General features: G+C 38.6%; 1 protein-coding gene across 2 annotated transcripts in view; it reads right to left on the minus strand.

Annotated features, from left to right (window-relative positions):
- The window catches only part of LOC102300651 (formin-2), a 42,682-nt gene that overhangs the window by 8,707 nt on the left and 15,462 nt on the right, over positions 1 to 18,513 (minus strand). For both annotated transcript variants that reach the window (XM_005914227.3, XM_042225662.1), the window contains 8 exons: positions 17,862 to 18,003; positions 12,680 to 12,767; positions 7,991 to 8,052; positions 3,209 to 3,300; positions 2,988 to 3,117; positions 2,742 to 2,888; positions 2,081 to 2,140; positions 1,288 to 1,408 (listed from right to left, as the gene is read on the minus strand). In XM_005914227.3, the coding sequence (XP_005914289.1) occupies positions 1,288 to 1,408; positions 2,081 to 2,140; positions 2,742 to 2,888; positions 2,988 to 3,117; positions 3,209 to 3,300; positions 7,991 to 8,052; positions 12,680 to 12,767; positions 17,862 to 18,003 (842 nt within the window). The remainder of the gene's footprint in view (positions 1 to 1,287; positions 1,409 to 2,080; positions 2,141 to 2,741; positions 2,889 to 2,987; positions 3,118 to 3,208; positions 3,301 to 7,990; positions 8,053 to 12,679; positions 12,768 to 17,861; positions 18,004 to 18,513) is intronic.

Consider the following 18,513-nt stretch of genomic DNA (forward strand, 5'->3'; position numbering starts at 1 on the left):
AGAAGTATCCATACCATGTTCACTAATGCACCCCTACAGCATCACAAAAGCTTGCTTTTGAGCTATGCACTGAGACGAAGCTAGGCAGTCCCCTGACACTTGAGTCCTGAAGACCAGCATCTATAATTTTCAGTTGATTATGAGTCACAGGACAGTTTTCCACATTGCCTGAGTCCATTTTAAAATGTTTGGGTAAAGAGTTGGCACCAGTGATTCATCATCATGTTTAAAAATGTTTTTTCCTTGTATGGTGGTTTTAGTTAACTGTGTTTATTGACAATATATTTTGTAAGTGATTTTGAGCTGGTGTGCTGATTTCCACTATAGAATTGAGGCTGTATTTAATCCAGTGAGGCCAGAGTATCTGACTTTGTTTCAATACTTGTTTAAGTCTTCCTAAAACAGTCTTACTGTTCTTTTTAAGTTAAGAAATTTAATTCCTAAATGGCTTAACTATTTATCCATGCAGTGTATCACAGAGTAATAATCCCTTTATGTCTTTGCATCTGAAAAACTTACTAGTATGCCTTTTATATAGCCAGCTATGTTATTACTCTAATTAACAGTGGGTTCTTCAACTAGTTGTCGAACAACCCACACCACCCCATCTCTTAAAACATGTCACGAGTAACAAATTTAAAATGAGCACATATTCCTAAAATAGCATTTGTCTTTCTATTGTTTTCAGTTTAACGCAGGATTTAAATGACTTGCACATCATTTCATTGTGTTTTTATTTTATGTTTTACACAGTGGTCCAACTTTTTTGGAAACGTGATTATGAATAACTGCAGTTATCTTCTGAATAGTCTCATATTTGTATTTTTGAGTTCCAGGACAATGAGGAGAGCCTGAACAGACTCTCTCAGTAGTAGAAGTTCCTTGACCTTTCCCTGTCTATATTTCTCTTTCTCGTTCATGACGACAATAAAGGTACGCCAGGTCCAACATGAGTCTACATCTGACAAGTAACATCTGCTTCCAGTTAGCTTGTCTGTACAACAAACAGATGCTATCTCAATGTTGACTGGCCTGTGCAATCCACACATGACCATAGCTGGTCAGGTCTGGAAAATTATTTTGCATTATGCAAGCAACACTTAAATTCATACATTGTTTTTATCATATGTTGCATAAATATCAATGCAGTGTCATTTTAAACATGCTATAAGACTTGCAGTAATTACAGAACAACCAAGTTTACAACCTTGTAAGCATTTTGTAAATACTGTGTTTAGGATGTGCCCACAAGAAGGAAAACTATGGAATGTAAGTTTATCACTGTACCATTAAGGTCTTTCCTCAACTTGCGGAGATCTCTTTGAAAATCCTCAAACTTCATCTGGGAAGCCTGGAAAAGGTCCAGGGGCTCAGGCAGAGGGTAGACGCATGTCTCTTTGCCAGCATCCTGGTTAAAGACAACACACATACATGTGCAAAAACACACACACTGCAATGTCAAAATCAATCTTTCTCAAATGGAAGAGGGCCTCTCTATACTTTACACACAAGGCAAGATTTAAATAAATGTCTTGAGGGACCGACATGTACTTATCAGCAGTTCAGACATGCCAGAGAAGATGTCTAAAACTACAGCAGATAATGACCATTAAGCCGGGGTCACAAAGCACATGTCAATTCTCCTCATCAGCATTAGTGACAGGTCATAATGAGTGCTACAGCCATGTCATGCAGGTTGATTTTGGCAAGCTGCACTACTGAGTTCATCTCATCTGGAGAACCTAATTATTTACACTAGCGCTGCTTTGGATGCTGTGCCAATGAACAGACTGCAGGTTTGAACGAAGCCAGACCAAAGCAGAGTAGGAGCGGGAGATGAAGAGTGAAAGACAGAAAGAGAAGTATAAGAGAGAGCCCGGGAAAGCGAGAGAGGGAGGGAGAGGTAGAGAGAGATTTGTTTCTGCCGTAAATGAGGAAAGGGAAAATAAATAATTTGATAAAGGATAAGCCATGGTATCCTCTGGCAAGAGAGGAGATGAAAAGAGAGCTCTGGAAGGATTTCTAAGCAAATCAGACTAAAACAGAAAAGTGATTCGAATAAACAGGAACCAAAACATACCTCATCAAAGTGCCTTAAATAGTAAGCAACAATGTAGGACAAAAGACTCTGGGAGTTATCCTGAAAGAAAGAGAAAGATCCAAATAAATAAACCAAGATCCCTTTATTTATTAATTTAATCATTTTGGAGCAGGACGTTTTAATTTGTGCAGGGCAAACAAGAATGGAGACAGCAGCCTTAGAAGTTAGGAATAAATCATGACATTGGAAGAGTACTACAACAAAACAACTGTGCTTGGCTGGCCGTCATAACTTAAGAGTTGGTGGAAAGTTTGATGTTCTTTATGGATACCTTACTCTGTCCGCCACTACAAAAACACAAACCATTGCATCCTTATATGGCAGTGCCAAGGGCACTCCGAGTCTGCTGTGATATTGAATCAGAGCAAACACGATTGCTTCTCCTCAAAATCTGCCCAGCTATGGTCATAAGGCTCGACCCCTTGGAGAGAATACCTTTGAAACCCTGTGTCCCATTTTAAAACTATTATTTTCCTATTTATATTTTACTGCATAATGTGAATTAAACAAAGCTAGACAGACCTCTCTTCTATACATTTTTTTTCTCCCCCACTTCTAATCCAGTCCTTTCCAGGTTTGTTGTGAATTACACATCTGCAGTTGCAAAGTAAGTGATGTTTGCTTTTACTCCAGTACTCACACTGCTTTTAACGTCCTTCAGTTTTGGCAGAATGTCCAAGGTGAAGCCGTCAGCCTGCCCTCGAGACCGATTTCCTCCGTTCATAAAATTGCCAAAAGCCAGCACCAGGCCGAGCACCTGCAATACGGCCTCACTACTCTGGAGAGTCTGAGGTGAACACACCACACAGACACGCAAGATGAAGATATGAAGGCTAAACCGAGTGACATGAAATAAAACAAACTGAGAAGAAGGCCAGTGGCTCACCTTGCACACTTTCTGAAGGATTTCAATTTTGCGGAGGATTGAAGTGATACATTCATGGAAGGTTGACTGAAAAAGGATGCAGAACACCCTTTCTGAGAAATTGGAGATTTGTGATAGCTGGAACAGAAACCTGACGAAGGACAAGACCAGTCAACTTAAACCATATATTTAATAGCAAGACATTGAACAGACTTAGTTTAGAGGGTGTATTTAGTTCTTACTGTTCTGGCTTGTCTAGTGGTTTGGCATCTTCCTTGCCTTTGGCAGATTTAATGTGCTTTTTAATGCTGTCCATCTCATCATCTTGAGCTCTCTGTCAAAAGAAAGTACACATTAAGTTGAAATAGAAATTGGTTACAGTTATGACGCTGACAAAAGGTTATTTTATTTTACTTAAACCTAAACTAAGCTAGCCAAAACACAAAGTGCCTCTACAAAAGCCTCGAGTCATCACTCATTTCTTGATACTGTGACAGGAAAATGCACTGGCACCATCTTTAGGATCATTGTCATTGCTGAAAATTGAAGCTGTTGTCAATCACATGCTTTCCAGATGGCATTGTATGATGGATCAAAATCTGAGGGTAATTATCAGTGTTCATAATTTCATAAATTTTGACAAGATCTTCAACAGTGCTAGCTGTAATGCAGCCCTAAACCATGACAGCACCATGTTTTCTTCAGTGTTGTACTCTCCTGACCTTATTCAAACATTTTGATGATTTTAACCAAAATTTTCAATTTTGATTCGTCACTCCATGAGACCTGTTGTCAGCTCTTGTGCAGTTTGCATACCTCAGCCTTTTCTCCCTGTTTCTCTTTCCTAAGAATGGCTTCTTGACAACCAGACTGAGACCATTTCTGATGAGGCTTCAGAAAAGTAGATGCATCAACTGAAGTTCCCGATCAGTTTCTCAGATCCCGTGTCAAGTCTTTGGCGAATATTTATTTTGACTGTTTCTTAATTAGATGACTTTCAGATGAAGTTTATCTGCTCTAGAGTTTTTTTTTTCCAGGCCTGTTTCTTTAGACCTGCCACTTTTGTGTCCTGAACTTTTAAATTTGTAAGCTAATACTACTTTGTGAATCAAGTTGTTGGTAGAAATTTTTTAGAAATGCTTGTTTCAAACTGTGTTAACATTGGCATTACTGTAGATTCAACTAAAGAAGTGAGAACAATTAGTTTTTGTCTAAGCCGTTAGTTGGTTTTTTTGTTTGTTTGTTTGTTGGTTTTTTTGTTTGTTTGTTTGTTTTTAAAGTGGCTCACTGGAAGGAAAATATAAACAAATGAGGGTCGACTCAAGACTTTTGCACAGCTTGATTACAAGAGAACATGCATGGATATTGCTGAAACATATCTGTGTATGTATTTCCTTTATTTTGGTAAGGATCAAGGGTAGCAGTGTCACAGTCAGGAAACCAAAATTTAAAGAAAAATACTAAAGAAGAAAATCTGTGAAAAATCACATCTGTAAGAGAAATGGGTGGGACACTGACAGCACAGGAAACAGTATTAAGTGCTTTATAAAAGAATTTGTTTGGATATTACGTGAATCACTTTTATCCTCTGAGTCACACCCAGCACTCCAAAGTGGTGAAAACATACATTCAAATTAAAGTCCATCCCTTGGAAATAGTGAGCCTTTTTGTAATAGCTGAAAAAATACACATTAGGAGTTATACTTGGACATGTTCCCAAAACAGCATGTGAATGTTGAATGATTTTTGAACAATAGATGCTTCTTAGACGTAGAGTGTAGAGTTTTGCAAAAATAATTGTACTGGTGTTTTTTCATCCCCCCCCCCATTTGTCTCCGATATCAGCTCACTGAAACTTTTGAATGCTCATCCATGAAAAAATATGTTGCAAGGTGTTTAGAGGTTTTCTTGCACTTCAAACCCTGCAACATTTCAGTTGGATTGAAGTCTTTATTTGCGTGTCTTAGGCCATTCACAACCCCCTACCCTCCCTAATTTTCTTCCCTTTTGATGTCTGGAAGCTTTATCTCAAGTGTAAAAGAATTCTCAAATTATGTTTTGTACATAAACTCAACCATATGCCAGCCTATACAGTATAGGTTTCACAAATGCTAAAAGTATTGCCTTCAGCCAGACTACATTCCTGACTATTATCCTGCTGCCAGGCTCTGGACCACAGTTTTATACAAGGTGGTTTAAAAAAAAGCAAGCCAAAAATGCCCCTTCGTTTCACAAGAGGCAAAGACAATAGATCTTAATGTGTCTGACGCAGAGGGGCAAAACAATAAAACCATCTCCAGGAAGAAAATGTAAACTCTCTCTTAGTCCTTCCAGAGCCCTTAGACCCCCAAAGTCTGAGTCTCAGCAATCTGGCCTCATCCTCTGTTTCTCTCCATCCTACTCTGGGGTTTGGCCTCGGCATGGATCCTTGGAAAACATCAAACACCAGCATCAAACGCACGAAGGGCCAGATTAGTATTCTGCACACCGCTGCCTTCTGTCGGTGAGGGCAAGCTCTCCTTCGCCTTCTCTCGAGATGTTTTCAAGTGTAAATATATTTAACACAAAGCAGATCCTTTTCAAAGGACAGCAGTGAAGCCCAGCAGTGTTTGGTGTAATTGGGGACAAGTAGGCATTAGCGTGTGATCTTTGAATTGCTAGGGCATGTTGTGGTGGTGGTTAGCATGAGAAATACAGTCCCATGTGGAATATCAAATGCAAAGTACAGTAGGATGATATTTGTGATGCCAGAATACTAGAGGTAGCCAAATGGTATTCATTACGCAAGTTTCTAGTACAGGGCTAAACAGAGCCAGACAGGCCTTAATCACTATTTATGTCACTCAGTTTTCAATGAAACTACATTTATGAGATACTTTGTACCTTGAGCTGCCAAATAATCGACCCCAAATGACATGTTACATTGTGTAATGATATGTAAACTATATCTAGTCTTTTTTCAGAGCAATACCATACAAAATGGGGTTTGAGGTGATCATATCTTGTTTAAAAGTTTAGGAGAGTCTGACTCACTGACCTCTCTGTTATCTACTACCAGCTGAAAGAAGTCTGAACTTGAGACAACTAGTCTGGGGCCAGATTATGACTTGATATTAGAGGGTAGGGAGCAGTGTCCCGCTATCACTGTGACCCCTTTAATGACACTGGCTTTTTGTTCAAAGAACAGGAGTGGCTATAATCTGGAGCTCATAGACTAAGTGACTCTGTGTGCATCTGTCTTTATCCTCATACTGTACACTACGTGCAAATTTGTGTGAGTCAACATGTTTGTTTGTGAGCATGTTTGTGTGGGTGAGAGAAACAGAGAGTGAGGCAGAGAAGGCTGATCTAGCTCCTAGCACAGTGAGTGAGGGTGTAACCATTAGAAGCCCCTCACATTCCTAAAGACAGGCTGACTGTGCTGCCAACTGTGGTTTAGGGGGCTGGAGACCCACAGACAGGATGGAGTCTCGCAATACAAAAGAGAAACAATTTGGCTCTGCGACTCAATAACATAGCCTTAGGCCATAAGGGGGAGAAGCAGAGGGAGAGGGCTTGAAGTCTTGGGGTGACTGGAGAGGTTAGAAGACTTTTGATCCTGAGTTATGACACATTGGTTCATAACTACAGCTTGTCTCAAGCCACAGTCTCATTCCCATGATCAACATTATTAATATGCCTCTGGCAGCCAAAGGTCTAGGCCTCTCCTGTGTAGTTGTGCCAAAAAGTAATTCACAGGAATTTCACAGCATCTTAAAAATGTATCACAGTTGAAATGTGGAAAACATACTCATTTTCATGTTCTATTATTTACTGACCCGACTTCGAATGGTCCCTGAACCATTTCTACTGAGGCTGGGGAGATTTCCTATCAGACGAGCTTGATGAATATGTATTTACTCTATAAATGGAAGTCTTCACAGCCAAAATGGAGACATATTGGGAAGTACTGATGACAGTTCTGTAATTCTTTGCTAATATTATATGATTTACCTTGGCAAAGCTCACTGTAGTCGGCTCTTTTTTAAAACCACATCGAAGCTCTGACACAAATCCTGGAGTTTCTCAACTATCATTTCCTTTGCACATGGGCATTACAAAAGTTGAGTCAATCAGATCCAGAGTGTAGAAAACATGTTTACTACGTAAAAGCTTTGGTTCCCTTCCAGGGCAGCAGACAGACCTACACATGACTGACACTGTCGCCAAACAGCACACATACCAGTACAGTTTGTGGCTTGCCTGTTTGTTTTAGTATCTAATGCACATTTCCTCAGTTCACCCCTTTCAAGTGGAACATGGAATAAGACTTAGATAGAGAAATACGTTCGCAGTAAAGTGGCATCTCTGAAATGTTGCTACACAATAATGTAATTACAGATTTTTTTCACCCCTACAATTTAAACAAAAGTTCAGCCTTTGATAATGTTGGAAAGATATATTTTGATGAATGACATTTGGTGTTTTGTGGTTTACCCTCAGTCAAGTGAAAAATAAAACAACACTAACATGTGATGATTTCTTTTTTGCCATTTTGTTGATAGCACTGCTTTATGAGTCTTCTTGGGTTTCATTCTATAATGGAATGATTGCTTGTTATTGATATATGGCATGAAATGTGCAACAATAAATCATTCTATTTGTCACTAGCAAGCTGTTCCAAACTCATACTTTTACTGCAAACCACACAGGAAAAGAAAAAAGATCAAGGTTTTCCCTGTGCGAATGCTGCCATCAACATCAGCCTGAGCTGTCGGTGGAGTTGCTTTGTATAATTTTCCTGGGCTGGTTGCTCAACATTGTGTATTTATGCGATTCTGGATTGGCAGGAAAGTTCCCAAATGTATTTCAGCTTGGGAAATTGCCTTTTCACTGGTCTATTGACTCATTGAAAACCACTGTCCGCATGATCCTTTATCATCCTTCCTTTAAAGTAAAAACATTTGCAAAGAAAAATGTTATTATATTATTTTTGTGACCATATAAAATAGCTTTGATTCCAAAGTCTTTGTTGTTATACTCACATTTTCATAGAGGGCTTGCAGAGTCTCCAGATCAACAACAGTATTGTCCATATTTAGAACGGCTGGGGATGGAAAGAGAGGGTGACATGGTTAATGTTAATGTTAACACTAAAGCATGTCATGACATTCTTTTACCTTGAATGAACACCATTAACAAGTCAGAAATCAAACCAACACAAACAGACCGACAATTTCATAATCTCTAGTTTATACAGTGGTTCTTTTTTTGAAACAACAACTACAAACAAAGGTAGAATACCATTTCCTGCCGGGGCCGAAGGTGCCATGAAACAAGGACAAAAATGATCCCATGCCCACAAAAAGTGACACGTCGTGTGCTTTAAGCTGCACAGTTATCAGTTCTCATGACGATAGCATGCAAGGAGCCATAAACTAAAACATAAATATGGAGGTCTTAGAAACCTGTCAAAGGTACAAAGATCTGTGTTTGAACTCCTGTGTTTGAATTCCTGGTGTCGCCTTTTTGTCTCGGCGCGAGGACCTGGCGCCCTCGAGCATTAATCCTTTGAAAGTAAATGTTTAAAGACAAACAGAGCCCGGGGGTCTGTGGTGTTGAGGCTGAGGTGTTGCTGTACGCACAATCACCCAGTGCAGTGCTTGACACCTATATGTGTATTTCACCATGCTGCAGGGGCCCAAAATCACTCACAATATTTTGATCTGTTGATTGCTGCTGAGGTACAGGGGTGAAGGCTAGGGTCACAGAGGCTAAAGCAACTTTGAATCAGAGAGTTTGCTTAGATAATGAATACAGAAGGATGTTTTAAGGCTTTTACAGCACAGCTGAAAAATAAGATCAAAGAAAATGATAACAAATATAAACCTAAAGGATGGTCAAGCATGTGGAAATAGTTTGATATCACTTTCTCTCTGTAGGCAGTTCTGTTGCCTTTTTAATCTCATCACTCTTCTTCTACAAGTGCAAATCAACTCCTTTTTTTTTTTAGTTCTTCGCTGTCACTTCCTGAGCTCTTCACACACTGTTTCTTCCAAACCCGCCACAAAGAAACTGCCCTTTTCCGTTTCTCCCACTCGTTTCTTTTAACCATTTGGTTTTCATTACTATACAAACCAGTCTGGCTGGCTTATTTGACTGGAGACTGTTTTTTTTTTTGTTTTTTTTTAGGAGAAAACCATATCGTCACGGTGACACAGGACCTCTTCTAACTGAAATCCAGACCCATCTGCCCAGGTCTATCCTGACTATCACATTTGACCCAAACATGGCGCCGGTAACCGCCATCTCTGACGCCATCTCAGGAACGCCGACAGTGCACGGAAGTGTCCTATGAAAAATGCAGAGTGTGGGCCAAGTCTGAAAGCAAACAACAACAGCTGTGAGGAAAAAACTGTCTCGACTTCTCACTGAGCAATTGCGCCGTCATAAAACTGACACAATCTAAATCAATGACTCAGAAGTTGTTTTTCTTCATGTCAGAGATCTCAGATTTACAAAGACTTTGCTAGTCATTGACCAAAATCACGAAACCAACAGGAAACGAAACTAATTCACTACACTGACAGGAACAATTACAAAGTTTGGGCAAATTAATCTCTCTTTGGTAAACAAATCGTCCTTTGATTCTTTAATTATCTTAAACCTCTAATAGCACAAGGGAACATTAGATCATGTCCGGAATGGGAAAACATTAGCATAGTTATTATACAGACTTTGGGGGTTTGTTATTTAAGGGAAATTGAGTATTTTAAGGCTATAATTATTATAATTATTCAGACCTAAAATCAGTCAAACACATTGTATAACACAGCACATACATATGCTCAAAAACACATTCAGGATTATTTTCTTTCTGCACAGAAGATGGCCCACTGTTATGTCAGAACAAGTAGATAATACTTGAAAGTAGTCCACCAAATCACTGAGATGTCCTTTCTCTGATCTCTTAGTGACATAGTGAAGTTTCCAATCAGTGCTAATTATGTAGTAGTGCAAAACTGTCCTAACATAGGAGATAAATACCAGTACTGATGAGCGTGGCCCTCTCTTGCCCTTCCAATCTTACCTAAAATGGATGCACCAAAGACTGACATCAAGACCAGAAATGCAGAACAACATTTAGTTCCACCAGATTCTTTAAAGATGCTGCAGATAAAACGCTCCCAGAGAGCAACTGTTTATTGCTACATTGCTGGTTTGTGTGGCACACATTTATTTTGATGTAACCTAACCATATGTCTTGTGCGTGAGGAGTTAAGGTTTGAAGCTAACGTAAATGCTTTACTGAGAGAAGATTGAATAGGATGGGGAGATGACGAGAAGTGTTTAGACACAGATGAGCAAAGACTGGAGAGCAATCAGAGAGTAACTAAAACAGGAAGACCATCTGTAGCCATCATCATCTCCAAAATGACTTCACTTTAACAAAGCCGCTTAGACAAGATGGTGACAACTCATCCGACAGAGTGTCTCTGTGAAACACGATGTGCATGTTAGATGGGGAGAGAATATGCAAAATGAAAGAGAAAAGAAACAGATGAGAAGAGAGGAACTAAAGAAGAAAGCATTTCAGATGCCTTTCAGCAGTATAACTTGTGATAACACCAAACACTGGAATAGCTTTGGTAAAAACAAATCCAATAATATTCTAACTTCACGGCAGACTAAAAAAGATAAAAGATCTATACAATGGGGTTTGCTTATGTTCAGTGTGCAGAATTATTTCTTTTTTAGAGATGATATGGTTTCAAAATGCTGCTTTTGTACGCTTTTGATAGAAATTCACTTTTGTTTGGAAGTTAGCATCTTCCCAACACACCTGGGGATGACTGTGTACTACCTTCAAACAGAGGAAGGAACCATCCTTGTGGCACATAAATAAAAGCATCTCTGGCTGCTCTCAGGCACAGTGGTGTTTTAAGCTCAAAGCCAATATCAGCAAGTAGTATTTACAACACTACTAACACAATAATGTTCAGCAGGTGAAAAGTTGACCACATTTCTTATTATTTTTACTTTGATTTTATTACTTTTATTTGACTGTGCTGTCTGTTTATCTTTTTAATCTTGTTTCTTTAAACAATTTCTTAACAGGTGTTTAACCCCCACAGTAGCTTTTATGTAAAAACAAAAGTTATATGCTATGCAGTATTTTACTTTCATTCATTAATCTGTTTTCACTAGAAATTACATGGGGTACGCTCCTGTTGTTTTTTTTAATGTGCTGTATAATAAAAACAGAGACAAATAGCATGTTGACTAGATCCTTACCATACTAACATTTGCCAATTAACACAAAGACACAACCTGATGGGTTATAAAAGTATCTGGTCGCTGAAGTACAAATCACGCATCAGAATTGGAAAGAAAGGTGATTTAATATGGTATCATTGTTGTTACCAGATGGAGTGGTCTTAGTATTTCAGAAATTGCTGATATACTGGGATTCTACACGTACAACCATCTGTAAAATTACAGGGAATTATGAAGTTGTGTCAAGTCTCAGTTACCTAGAAGATACTAGTATGCTAGATACTAGTATCAGAAGTCAAAAGCATCTCTACATTCTGACCATGCTGAACCTTGAAGCAGATGGACTACAGAACCAGAAACCACACTGGATACCATTCAGCTAAGAACAGGAAACTGAACCTACAGTTTGCATAGGCTCACCAAAATTGGGCAAAAAAAAAAAAAAAAAAGATTGTCTCGTGATGAGTATGGTCAAAATTTGTCATTAAAAAACGTGAAAACATGGATCTATCCTGCCTTGTGTTAACAATTCAGCTTGTTATTGGTGGTGTAATGCTCTGGAGGATGTTTTCTTCAGACACACGGGGCCTCTTAGTACCCAGTGCACATGATTTAAATGCTACAACCTACCTTGCTGCTAAGCATGTCCACTCCTTTATGACCATAGTGTACCCACCTTCTCCTGGTTACTTTCATCAAGATAATGTGCTCTAATGCTCAAATCACCTAAAAATGGCTTCTTGAACATAAAAGCGATATCGCTGTACTTAAATAGCATCCTGAGTAACCAGCTTTGAATCCAATAGAGTACTTCTGGGATGTTGTGGAACGAGAGAATCACATCATTGTGTAGTGCCATCTTATCAAAACGGACCAAAATCTCTAAGGAGTGTTTCCAGCACCTAGTTGAATCTATGCCACAAAGAATTAAGGCAGTCCTGAAAGCAGAAGAGTGTCCGACCCAGTACTTACTGTGTAGTGAATGTATCAAATTTAATAAAAGTTGTTTAGCCATGTCACCCAAAATCACAGACGTTAAAAATAGAACTACAGCAAAAGTCAAGACATCACCAAAATCCGTGGAATTAACCTGCACAAGATACCAGTAATTTAAAAAGTGTCAGCTAAAATTAAGTTGTGAATTAAATGACTGAATGACAGGCAAATGAATGAGATTTCCCATCCCTGGAGTAAAACAGACCATGGCTGTTAAAAAGATCAATAGCATGCCTTCATATGCGCAAAACAGCGGCACACCAAATGTGCAACTGTGTATGTTTTGGAAAATGTTAGCAGTACCACCTTTTCAGAAACGGCTACATATTCTTCATTGTTGAGACACAATAAATTGCTTTCACAGTTTTGCCATCTGAAGAAACTTTGTGACAGATGATAACAAAAGTGCTACACCTCTATACCAGCTAAAGCACTCGTCATCAACATGTGACAAGACTTACCATTCTCTATGTCCTTCATATCAAGATGAATGCTAGACATGAGGATACCTACAGCCTGTGAACGCTTGTTGCTTAAGAGCTTCACCACCTAGAAGATAATGACATGAAGAGAAAAAAAAAATCTTAACATCGTACAGGCTCATTAACCATAAACTTCATCACAAACAGAACATAACAGAATGGTGGTTTCTGTTTGACAGGTGAGGTGGAGAGAAAGATCCTCCTGCAATGTAATATGTAGATTTTAATTTAACCATAGGGGTCAATTTGAAATGAGCTAAACGCCATAATTAGGCTTGAAGATGATTAACGACCTTTCAAAAACACTAGAAGGTAAATCTTGCTGTCTATAATATTAACATGTCAACCTGAGGGACAGTGAGAGACGTGCACAGTTCATGTATATTGTATAAATATATATTATTTGTTAAAACTATATGCTAATAAAGGGCTTTTGAATTACAAAGACAATATTTGAATAGAAATAATCTGTTCTCTATCATTTTCCTTCTGTGGGAGGAAAACTTCATCATTATTGATCAGCACACACTGGGAAAATTATAGCTATGGAGTTACATTGTGTTGACAGATTTTTTTCAAGTCTCCACATACACTGTCATCCAGTTACACAATCAAAACCTTACAGATCAGTAAAAACACAAAAGGCTTATTATTCTGACTCAAGTAGTGCAACTGATGAAACAGAAAACTGACTTTTTGTTTAAATTACACATTTTTTAAGGGGGCTAAAAGGTAAAGTTAAGAAAGTATTATCTGCACAATGCCATGGAGATTAAAACTGCTCAAAAAGCTGCAAACGTTAACAGTTTAATAATAGTCTGCCTCCGACAAACAGTCAGGAGTTAAATATCAAGCCAGTGTTGTTATTACGCATAAAAACTGCATCCAAGGGGACCATTATAAGCCACAGCTCTCCTGAGTAAGCAGAAGTGTGCACTGGGTTGCAAAGTGGTGAAGGGACAGGACAGGAAACCCGTAGCCTACTGTGATCCAGACAGAATGCTTCCATCTAAACCAGATCACACAGACCACAGACCTCTTAAACACACAGGAAGTTATATCACCAAGCCCCAACTGTCTGTGTTCCCCAGCCCAACCACAGCTTTGAGAAACATGCCGATCGAGATATGATGCTGAGTGACTTTCACAGCAAATCTGTGATATTTTAGTGTAAGGTAACAGCGTCATTGCAGTGAATAAGTCATCAGTAAAGCCTTATATGCTGAAATATACAACAGAGCCTCAGGTATATTTGGTATATTAGGTATACTTAATAAACTGAAATATTAATCAGATATGATGCTTTCAACATCTAATCAGAGTCCTCAGACTCTGATACCATTAATAACCCATGTAAGAAGCAATCACCTGTAGATGATATCAAGAGCATTGTGGCGGCTCTGATTAGTGTTGCACCTGTGTTTTGACAGACATTAATTTGCTCGCTGATCTTCTGCTAACCTACTCCATCTTACAACTTGAACCCCTCTGGCAATTCTGCATACTTGCATCAAGGACTATTGATGCAAGTATGCAGATGCACACAACCCAAGTATACAAAATAAAGAAAGCTCTGGTGTTCTGTTGTTTTATCATCATTTTCATGCAATAAACCCAATTGGAATTCATAGGCGTACCCAGTTTTGTTTCTGTGATCAAAGATTAAATTCATGTAAAAAGAATGTACCATTTAATTAACTTCTCATACAACAGTCACGGTGTGCTTAGAGCTGAAAATGTGTTACGAATAAAGCTCTCAAGTTTGGTACTTTTAATGAAAAATAATAAAGGAAACACCACAATTTCTATTGCTAAAATAAGGAAAGCAATGATGTGTGAAGTAAACAAGGCAGATGAATGCTAGTGTTATTAGTTTGGCTACTGATTTAGCAGCTCAAACAATACAGTCAGATAAAAGAGCTATGATGGTGCTGGATTAGTGTGTCTACATCACCATTTTTTTTAAATATATTTTATTAGAAGGGAGATTGGTGACCACATCCTCTGCCATTGGCAATTTCCTATCTTACAATTATTACAATTATTATATTAAATAAAAAAGTAATCTTGATACTCAAAGCTCAAGATTTTCTGGTGACCAACAAAAATAAAATAAAATAAAATAAAATAAATAAATAAATATCTATTTTCAAAAATCAGCACTGAGAACATAACTCCAGCCCAATTCTTTCCTCCAAGAAATAATGGAAAATGTTGCTTTTAAACTTCTCATCGTTCTCAAATATAAATGATAATAATAATAACAATAATATCAACTTTGTATAGTCCCTTTCAAGAAACCCTAGGATGCAAATAAGCAAAAGTATAAAAATAGACAAAAGGCTACAGGTTGAGGGCTTTGTTAAAGAAGTGAGTTTTGATAAATTCTTAAAAGACTCCAGTGATGGGGCATTGTGAAGCTCAGATTGGAGAAAGTTAAAGAGGATGAGGGCTGCCAAAGTGAAGCCTCTTTTCCCAAATGTACCTAGGTTGATGTGGGGGACAGAAAGTGGACCCGTGGCTGAGGACCATAGCATTAGAGACCGTGTGTATTGTTGCAGCAGGCCAGACAGGTACTGAGGGGCCAAAGCGTTGAGGGATTTGTAAGTGAGAAGATGGATCTTATAAGTAATGCGTGACTTGACCAGGAGCCAGTGGAGATTTATGAGGGTGGAGGGTGAAGTGTGTGTGTGTGTGTGTGTGTGTGTGTGTGTGTGTGTGTGTGTGTGTGTGTGTGTGTGTGTGTGTGTGTGTGTGTGTGTCGGAGGGTCCCAGAGCTTAGTGTGTGAGAAATGAGAAAAGATGCCCATAGAAGTATCTATGATACTGACCAAAATAGAGGTCGGGGTAGGGTCACATACCAGTTGTTTGGAAGGTAATGCTGCTCTAAAAGTTAACTTACAGAAGCATAAACGCCTCAGCGTGTATCATAATGTTTAAATAAAGATAGGTTTCAATTTTTAAAATATTGTTCATTTTCATTTCTAACGACGTTTAACTTTTTTAAATAAAAAAAAATCTTGGAGTTGATCTCTTGTTAACAAAACAAAATAGTTTTTGGTTGTTAAATGTTAATAAGATAAACACTTTTTTTCATAAATGTCATATATCAATAATTTATATATTTTTTTATTTTCTCTACCCTAAACTTCAAATCTCTTAAGATGAAAAACAGAGCATTGGAAACATGCAGTTCATCATCTTCAGTCTTAAACAGATGTAAACCACATACTATAATTCATATTCATAACTTTCACTCCATATCTCTAGTACATCATATAAAAAGGTCAGAAGCAAGGCTGCTCCCTCTGAAACCTCTCTGCAGGTACAAAGGTTAACAGTTGACACTGTGTAATAGCAGTAAATCTTCCCATCTACTGTAATACTTATGCCAGCAGAGGAGTACTGACGTCAAAGCTGCTCTCTAGTGGTAGTCCTGAGGAGGATGCTCGTCCCCTCTCATCAGCAAAATAGTTGCACTCACAGCACACAGGGGGATGCAAATAGCTGAACCAGTAGGAGATGTAATATGTTGAAGGTTAACTGCAATTTTGGTTCAGTCACAGTTCTATGTTTTTGCTGTTGCTGAATCACCATGGCTGTGTTGGAGATCATCCACAGAGATGATTGGGGGAATTCGACACACACCTAAGTAAGTTTGTTTCCCGTCACAATTAGGGAAAAAAAAAAAAAAAAAAAAGAGATATTTCATGATGTGGTAATAAACATATCCAGAGCGGTGTCAATTAGAGTGTCGTAGTAATGCTACAGTAACAGTAATAGTACATCTAGCAATGACTTGCTGGACTTATTTATAACTAAAATTTTAACTATTCAAGGAAAAAATATTAACAGGTGTCCTACAGATGTATCATTACACACAACACCTGTAATAACTGCTCTTTCCAAGTTAGATCCTATTCATACAAGGCTGTCAAAGAAGTCTCATCATTAATCAGTGCTCCCAAAAGGTCGATTCTGTTCATCTGCACACAGCGTTTTGAGTGAGAGAAACGAAGAAGTCATCCAACTGACTTCTTCAGTTGCGAGACAGTTGCTCTGCTGGATCTAAGCTACACCATACAGTACTTTAGCGTGAAAGTTCACATTTATTCTGCTACAGCAACATTCATGACTACTTCTGTGAGACAGACACACTTTTGATGTAAATATAAAATCTATAGCTGTGTAATTATGGAGTACTCTACAGTTAGACAGTACTTCCTATGGACTTTGAAGATTCAAATTTGAAATGATGAAAACCAAGATGGGGAAATATAAACCGTAGAAGAAGAAGCTTTTTGTTAAGAGTAAAGCTGTTCAACATTTGTTCTAGTTGTACTTTCAATCAACTAGAAACCTTTTGGAAGAAAGTTTTAGATTTTGGTGTCAAATTCCAATTGATCCCTTCCCATAACTTAAGAATATTTCCCGCCAGTGTCTATGCTTGGGGCCAACATATCATTTCAGCAGAAACTGCCTGGTGATTCTACAGGGCCTCAATTAGAGGGGTGAAACTTCCTTCCCCTGTGCAACATTATTTGTGTTTTAGATACATAATTTAGCTGAATAGTGCATTATCATAAAACTCTTAACCAAAAGAGCCTTAAATTGTAGATCAAATGTTTGCCTTGCTGATTGATGGAGTGACATAAAGGACACTTGGGAGGGAAACAGTCTGACTATTAAACTCAGTCATACAGAAAGCACAATGGGAGGAACCACATCATGAAATACAACTCCCACGCTTCTCACTCCCTCCCGTTTTCCCCTCTCCCCTTCCCACTCCCTCTCTCTCCGAGCAGTCATCACCGTCGTGAGGTTTCCTCACCGCACGCGAGACATTGGCTTGATGCCACTGGATGGTCACAAGGGGAGTCGGGTGGGAGCCAGAGCTCACACCACATAATAACTGTCTGGCTGTAGCATTTCCTTCTGTCACTCAAAGTAAATGGGAGACAACAGTGATGAGAAATGGAAAGGAACAGCCATCACTGGAGTAAAAGTGCGAACAGGAAAGCCCTGAAGAAAGCCAAACGTAGTGACCCCAAGGGGGAGAAGCAAAAACATGCATGCATAAATATACAAATGCACACACACTTGCCTAAGCAAATATATCAGTATATATGCAAACATATGAGCGTAACACAACATATCATACCTGCTTGGCCTTCGACTTGCTGATTGTGTCTGAAATTGGCTTCTTCTTCTCCTTGACAGTGCTTTTGGAAAATAGCTCCACAAATTCTTCAAAATCCACAGTTGGTTCCTCAATTTTCTCCCACACCAGTGAGACAGTATGTCTAAAGATGGAGGGGAGGAATTATTTACAGTGTAAGTAGGAGAGCCATTTTTTTGATTGACAGCAAAGTAGAACTTCATAGTGTAATTTGTGTTTTTTTTAAAGGCATGTTTTTGCCCTCTGCAGTTCTACAAGTACTAATTTGTTATTTTTTGGAGAATAAAAATCCAAAATCAATTACTGCCAAAATCATTAGCCACCAAATGGCATTTATAATTCTGGGTTGAGTTCCTCACTTGCTCGTAAAGCAAGCTCTCCATTTCTAGAGGTTTGTTCCACCACAGTTTTCCAAGCCTTAATAAGGAAAGAAAACCTGGTTCAAGTCATTTCTCTGCTGACCACAATGCCTGGCTTGCATCACTTTCATTTTCCACAAAGCTAGCATGTCTATTGCAGTCACAGCATGTGGTCGATCTTTATCTTAAGTGGACAAGCTTCCTCTCAAATCTCTACTGTTCAGAGAATACCTTTGTGCAAATGATCCATATCTATCTTCACTTTCTACAGCATA

This window comes from Haplochromis burtoni, unplaced genomic scaffold (assembly GCF_018398535.1).
Source record: "Haplochromis burtoni strain Fernald_Lab_line unplaced genomic scaffold, NCSU_Asbu1 Contig_7, whole genome shotgun sequence".
Classification (NCBI taxonomy): Eukaryota; Metazoa; Chordata; class Actinopteri; order Cichliformes; family Cichlidae; genus Haplochromis; species Haplochromis burtoni.